At 38.0% G+C, this 7,963-nt stretch overlaps 1 protein-coding gene across 1 annotated transcript; it reads right to left on the bottom strand.

Moving 5' to 3' along the window:
* Positions 1-2,792: 2,792 nt before the first annotated feature.
* On the bottom strand, positions 2,793-3,731 carry LOC116525311 (olfactory receptor 51B6). The gene has a single exon (XM_032241109.1). The coding sequence runs from the start codon at positions 3,729-3,731 to the stop codon at positions 2,793-2,795; it is 939 nt and encodes a 312-aa protein (XP_032097000.1).
* Positions 3,732-7,963: the final 4,232 nt, after the last annotated feature.

The raw sequence follows: 7,963 nt of genomic DNA, 5'->3' as shown, positions 1-7,963 counted from the left end.
TCTTTATGAACCACAGAGAATGAGAATTATATATTCAAATCTTTTTTGAACTTTCATGTCTGAGTTTTTTTTTTTTTTAAGGTAAAATAATTTTTTAATAGCGTCTCTACAGTGAAGTTATAGAAACAAGATAAAAGTGTGGTTTAGAGTTTCGGCTTTGGAGCCAGCTGCCTGAGTTTGAATCTCACCTACTTCCTAAATTTAGCCACTGGTATTGATGTTACTCAATTTTGGTGCCTCAAGTTTTTCATCTAAAATGTAGGGGGCATATATCAACCTAATGTGAAAGACTCTAGCTCCTGGGAAAGGTGCTGTGTAGCTTAGAGTATAAACATAAGAATGTGGTGTGGAATTTCTGGAATATTTCAATGCCCTTATAATTTCTAGAATATTTCAGTGCCCAGTAGCAGAAGAAGGGTTCTGCTAGCCCTAGCTATCACTATCATAAAATTACTATTTTTATCACTCAATCTCCAATATAGTATGTGTACCTAGTAATTACTAAAATAGAAAGGCTTCTCATTAGATAAAAAACTAAATAATGACTGCTTGTTAAAGCTCTGAATGGCTTTTTGCCCAAAGCATCCAGTATCATTTTTATCCGGATATTTTTCCCTGCTGGTAAAAATAGTTAACACTTTTCCTTATCCACCCCCAGTCCCCCACAGAGACACCAGATCCACTATCACTCTCTATCTGGGTGTCTGAGATCTTGAAAATCTGCAGTGCTGATACCTCAGCATGGAATGAAGTGAACCAAGAATCTCTCTCTAACTTTGGTTTACAAGGATTTGCATACATTTCCTGATGGGTACTAGGCTCATTTCTGGGAATATGTAGCAATTTAAAGCATTGTATCTCATGTCAAAGCTTGCTTGACTCAATCTGAAATTAATCTATTTGGCAAATTTTTCTTTCTGTTAGTTTATACCCTCATTATTACAGTGCCTCCCATCCTCAGTCTAATTTCATCTTTTTGGGGAGTAAGTACTTGGTGGAACACATAGAGGCAAAGAGGAAGCTGGTTTATGCAGCTGAAGAGAGCAACAAAGGAAACAGATAATCCAAACCAGAGTCCTGAACTACACCAGAGATGCCTTTCTCTCTTCCCATTGAGTTGCAACTTGATTTTTTCCAAACTAGATCTCTTTGCTAGGGAATGAAAAAGGAGGTCTAGGTTTTTCTTTCTTCTAGGAATTTCTAAAAGAGTTTATTCAGAAGCCAAGTTCTAAAGATTTTAGGGAGTCTTGGGATGATGCATTCTTTGCCCCATCACATCTTGACTGATACATTACTGCCTTTGCCTTTCTGCAATCTTCAATAAACCAACTGCCTACTCCCCATGCTGCCCTGCAATGCCCTGTGGCCTATGCTGAGCCTCCAGGCCAACACACACTGGAGCCACTTACTGACCTGTTCATAAGCCTGTTCATTATTACCATAGAGGCGACTATAAACCCCTAAACCTGGTCAGGATATTGGATCCAACACCACTTTTTTAGATTATACTCAAAAGCCAAGTTGCAAAGAACATGAGTTTCAGAAATTCCCCCATAAGGCACACTTCTCTCTCTTGCCTCCATTATTCTCCCAGACTAAGGGATTTGAAACTTCGGAACAGTAGTCTCTAAGGTTTCTTCCTGCGTCTAGATTTGGGAATTAGCCTCATCTCCAGAAATAAGATTTATTTTAAGCATCACATGGAGGTAGAAAAGAAAATGTTGGCAGGATGGCCTTTTTGCTGCAGATTTTTAAAAGAACTTCCAGGACCTTGTCTCTGTATTGAAACATATGTTACTCTAGGAATCAGAGCAGGGCATTACATCAATCCTTTAAGAAAATTTCACCACCCTACCTCCCTTGACTCTATTTCTTTTTTTTTTAATTTTTAAGGTAATTGTAAGAGATTTTCCAAGGTTTATTTGAAATGACACAGCACTGAAAACATAATTGTTACACATGATTTGCGGATGCAGTAAACATCACCTATATTACTATAGGACAGTCTGTGAAGATGAATTGCATAAATATAAAGCAATGGAAATATATAGGAGCTGTTCCTACAGTGTTCTTTTTGGGATAAATGAATACGTTCCATCTTTCGAGCCAATCTCATAAAGACAAAAGAGAAGACTACTTAGCTGCTCATCCCAACTAGTCTACCTTCAGCTGCAGTGGCTCCCATCTGAGCAGAGGAATAAGATAATCTTGTACTGCAGAATAATTAATCACATCTTCTGTAGGGCAGCCCCTCAATACCATGCACCTGGTGCAGATAAATTAAAATCTAGTCTGGAGAAAGCTGCTTTACAGTTGATGGGAAGGGATTGAGTACAAGATTGTCACCACAGCTTGGACAAGGCCCAAGGTTTATATAAACTATAAATACATAAATTATATTTAATATATGTTTAAATTACAAATATTTATATATTTAAATTATAAATACATAAATTATAAATTTAATATATATAATAGTGTGTGTGTGTATGTATATATGTATACTTATGGTGCCAGACATAGGCTAATGAAATAGTGTGAGTTAAACTACCTGGAAAAAACAACATCAGTTGAGCACTGAGATGTGCATATTTTATATCATATACAAATCAGCAATAGATGGGCAGGGTGAAATAATGTTCTAAGGAGCAGAAGGATTGGTTGATTTCCACTGAAATGCTGAGGGGTTTGTTAGTTCTCACTGAAATGACTTTCCCTAGTTACTTATGGCAGCAATGTTGTCATCCTGTCCAGGTTTCCTGAATTATTCCTCAGAAAGCAGTGAAACAAAGTTATGCCTTAGAGTGAGACAGGGAGAATAAGTGAAGTACACCACTCTGAATCTGCTTAGTTTTAATGCTATAGATAACCGGGTTCATAAAAGGTGGGAAAAGGAAGTGGATGTAGCTCATTGTAATGTGAACCACATGAGGAACGTGCTTTCCAAACCCATGAATAAACGTCAGACCAACTACAGTGACATAGAAGACCAGGATGCAGCAGATATGAGAGACACATGTGTTGAGGGCCTTGACCCTTTCTTCTCCAGAAGCAATGCCCATGACAGTCTTGAGAATCAAAATGTAGTAGAAAAAGATGATGAGAAAGTCCAACAAGACCATTGCAAATACAGCTACAACTGGATAGAGTCGATTGAAGGTGATATTAGCACACGCTAGCTTGATGATATCTTGGTGTAGACAGAAAGCATGGGAGAGCACGTGGGATCGGCAATAGGGAAACCAGTGTAGGCGAACAACTATTGGCATAATGGACAGACCAGCCCTTGTCAATACCCCCACACCAATCTTCATTACCTGGATGTTGGTCAGGATAGAGGTGTATCTTAAGGGGTTGCAGATGGCAATGAAACGGTCATAAGCCATGGCAAGCAAGACACCTGACTCCACGACAGAAAGAGTATGGATAAAATAGGCCTGTGAGAAGCAGGCTCCATGGCCAATCTCCCTGTGATTTAGCCACAGAACACCTAGCACTGTAGGCATTGTGGTCAATGTCACTCCGAGATCTGTAGCTGCCAACATAGCTAAGAAATAGTACATGGGCTCATGGAGGTTATGAACATTCTTGATGAGGAAGAGAAGAGTACTATTGCCAAGAAGTATGGAGATGTAGACTACCAATAATAGGATGAATATCCAGTGATGTGCTTTCTCCATGCCTAGGAAGCCAGTAAGCTGGAAAGTGGAAGCAGTGTTATTGAGCCTCATTGCCAGCCTTGCAAAGAGGAAAATATTTACTCCAGGTAATGCAATAGAAATCAGTTGTATAAAAGTTGCTCCTTGAGAATTCCACCTGTTCATTCTGTGTTCACTGGCCTGACTTTCAAAATTATCATCTTTGTGACAACAAAGATGATAATTTAGTCATTTGTGAGAGATTCCTAGGTATGGGAAAATAGAATGTATGAAGAAGATATTAGTTTGCTATATGTAAGATGATAGGATAATATGCTGGGGACACAGCTATGCATGCAGAATAAACATTGTCGAATTCATTGTAAATCATATAACCCAAAAAATAAAAGCAAAATGAAAGAAGAAATCACTATATTTGAAAAGAGCTGTAATGGCTTGAAACGTACAGCTCCATTTTCATGGTGCTCTTCATCTTGACTGGTAGTATTGAGGTAAAGCTTTCTCAGACTTTGTGAGACCTAAAAGATCAGTAGAAAAATGGTTCTATTGGAAGAGTAAATATACACATCCTATGGAAAAACAAATACACAAGTAAGAAATATATGAACAAATATAGTAAAATAGTAAATTTCACAGAATGATTTTTCTTCAATATGTCTGGAGGAAAAATTCAATTGGTGAAACTCTAGACTTTTGGGTAGCTAGAAAGTAACATAAAAGAGTGACTTATTTGTGTGTGTTTCCAAAGCACATAGAACTCTATATTGCCCAGCTTTGTTACCCTAGTTATTGGTGTGTTGCTTCAAAAAGCTCAAATTTTCATAATATAAATTTAAGAATAAGCAACAAAATGTGGATTTGATGATAAGCATTTGAAGGCACCAATTGCTAACAGCATCAGAAAAAAACTACTGTTGCATATCACTTACTTGGGGATGCAAATATAAAAATTGGTAACTTAGGTAAGATCAATGAGAATTTTTTTTTACAGCTTTGGAGTCTGATGGGATTTAACCAAAGTGAGAAGGCTCTGTGATTCATTAGAATTCTAAGATTTCAGCTGGTCCAGGCAGCCAACATCTGAGAATACATAAAGTATGTGTTGGTGGCATGAGTCAGAGAAAATAGGGGGCCCTCGATCCCCTGTGGTTGGTTTGGACTATACATCTCGTATACTATAGAAAGAACATATCGATGTAAATGTATGCATTACTTACAAAACCTCTTTCTGAACACGAAAATAATGAATCAAAGATTACTGGACTTTCATCTTCAGAAGAATTCGTTGAAGTTCCAGTTCTGCTCTTTCTAACAGTAATGATCATGGGAAAGTCATTTAATCTTGACATTCAGTGACAAAACCAGTAAAGCATACTAGTGATTTCTGTTTTCTCAATCATTCTCTTGACACAAAGTGTGGGGAAATGTTTTGTAAAGAGTAGATAATTTTTTTATTTTTGTGTTGTTGTTATTGTTTCAGAGAAGAGCCTCCTTTCCCTTTCTCTGGTGGGTACCTGTCAGGATTATTCACCCAGCGGTGTGTCAAATGATTTCATTTTTTTAAATGGAATCTTTGGGAACAGATATAGGATGATGATGGGATTTTTAGGAGTCTGCGTTTGATTTTAAATAAAAATATTAAGCTACAGTTTCTCTAATCAGCAGATAAAAGGTGATATATCTCGGTGGGAAAGCGAAAGGAGAAAAGAGTGATGAGTCAGTGTGGGAACTTCTGACACAGCTAAAAGCGACATTGAGCCTGGGGCACTGGGACCGAGGGTTGTTGTGGGGAAAGCAACTCTGTCTTCAAAAAGTGAGATATTGCTTAATTCACCTGCCAGTGAAAGATTCAGACAATACTCAGCTTATGCAGGATTAAAGAAACAGGTATGGCAAATAAAAATTGTACATAAAGTACAGAGCTTGTTGTTTTATTGTAGGTGTCCATTGTGAAATGATTACCATAATCAAACTGATTAATGCATCTATCGTCTCACATAATAATATCAATATATTTGGTAGTGAAAAGATGTGAGACCTGCTTTCTTAGCAAATTTCAAGTACATCTAAATAAAGCTGGGAGGGAAAAGGTAATACAGAACTTTAATCTAGTTAATTGTGTTATATTACTCCTAAATAAACATATAATAAGTAAATAAATAATAAAAAGAAAACAGGAGTAGGAACAAGATAGGGAAAATAAAGCTAAGAAGCAAATGTAAGGAAAAAATAATTATTGAATTTCTCCCCTGTGTCAAGTATTGCACAGGGGCACAATATACACCTCATTTTTGGGTTAGAATCCTTACCATAGCTGTTTGTCTTATTTGCTTTCATACTGAAAAACTGAGTGCTTTCACTTGATTCACTCAATTGCTTTTGTGATACATGAGATGATTTGTGAGATATGAATACAAATCTAAAACTTTTGCCTCATTCCTACAGCTACTGACCTCCCAGGCTCTCTGTCATAGAATAGACTTGAGTTTTTATTAATAAGAAACTAATTCTCAAAGTCTCAAACTCTGCCACACAAACTGATAGCTCTTTGCAGACACCTAAGAGAGAGCCCATTCAGATGTCAACTTTCACATACTCTCTCACCTTCCCCTCAGCTTTTTTCCTTCACGTTTCTTGATCTTCTTTTCTAACTCAAGCACTTCATCTCTCCATCCTTTTTTTAACCCTCTTACCTTTGTCTCTTATCCTTCCTGTAATGGTTAATATTGAGTGTAAACTTGATTGGATTGAAGGATGCAAAGTATTGTTCCTGTGTGTGCTGTGAGGGTGTGGCCAAAGGAGATTAACATTTGAGTCAGTAGACTGGGAGAGGCAGATCCACCCTAAATCTGGGTGGGTATCATCTAATCAGCTGCCAGTGTGAGTAGAATAAAGCAGGCAAAAGAAGATGGAGGAAGAATAGTGGATGCCTACTATACAACATAAACTTCTCCAGGTGCTATAGTCACACTGCTACGTGAATCTCTGTTTTTTATCCTTGGTCCAGAGGCACACATAACCCAATCTGCATCCAAGCTTAATTTTGAATTGGTTTATAAGTCACATAGTCAGATACTGACTTTTTCTAAAAAGCATTTGAAACTCTGATGATTACAGATGTATACCTCCTTCAAGAATTTGGAAGAGATGATTCCATATTTGGTGGTTATCTGGGCTTCTAGGGTAACAGGCATGGGGTCAGGGGCAGGGGGACTCTCAGAGTTAGAATGGAAAACAGAAATCAGTCAGGAGGAGAAAAATTGATATAACCCCATAATTCATACCTGAGTCAATACCCATGCTTGGGTTTGCTTCCAGAATTCTTTGTCTCATGTGTTCCAGAATCTATGCTTTACCTTTTTTATATTTGAAGAGATAACTATCAAAGAAACCAAGGTTTAGGATGTCAGGGAGTCTTTAGGACCCATGCTCACTATATACAGCTACTCTTGGCAGACAACACTATTACTCTTCTCTTGCTGAGAAATCGGCTTCAATTTCCCTGTCTCTCTGCCTTGGTTCCTGCAATGAGATCTTACAGAAAAGAATCATTAAATATCCTCACTGACTTGAAATTTTGTTCTCTTTCATTCTTCAGTTTCATAGTCATGCATCTCACATTTTTAGCTTCATGAAAGATTTGGGCATCATCTTTTCAGAATCTGCACATAAGTCTGGCTGGTAGGAACATTTATTTTAGAAGCTCCTCCCCAGAGACTATTCCTGATTTAGATAATTATTATTCCCTCCCTCCCTCCCTTCTCTGCTCCCTCCTCGCCCCACCCCCCAACCTCCTTCCTTCCATCTTTTATCTATTATCTGTGCCCTCAGCCTTGGGAGTATTAGGCTTTGAACAGCACAACCCAAGATCTCTGTCTGTGTCCTGGCTTTTACCGTTGCTAGGAGAGTTGTTTCTATCAGGACAAGGAAGTCAAAGTAGAACAGTTAGGGATCTGGACCAGAAGAGTTCTTGGGGTGCACTTTTTTCTAGCTGTCTTTGAGAACTCCCAGTCCCTGTGCTTAAAATCAGGAATGTGTGAAAATTAAAGGAGGACAGGACATCCATTTTGGTAAAGTAAAGAGTTTCTCCCATCACACTCTTTTTCCCCAAGTGCTGATGTCTGACTGCAGCCAACATGAGCCCACAGCCCTGTCTCAGAGAACTGGATCCCAGGAGAAGGGAGCAGTCCTTTCTAGTCCTTGATTTTTCTTTATCCTTCTCTCTACATCCTCAATCTCTAGGTTCTCCTAAGAAGACAGAGCAAGAAGTCATGTTTTTTTTTTTTTTTTTTTTTTTTTTTTTA

The sequence above is a fragment of the Sapajus apella genome, unplaced genomic scaffold, assembly GCF_009761245.1.
Source record: "Sapajus apella isolate SASKATOON/1434 unplaced genomic scaffold, GSC_monkey_1.0 scaffold47, whole genome shotgun sequence".
NCBI lineage: Eukaryota > Metazoa > Chordata > Mammalia > Primates > Cebidae > Sapajus > Sapajus apella.
The sequence above is the reverse complement of the archived record's forward strand: the minus strand, read 5'-3'. Positions and strand labels throughout refer to the sequence as shown.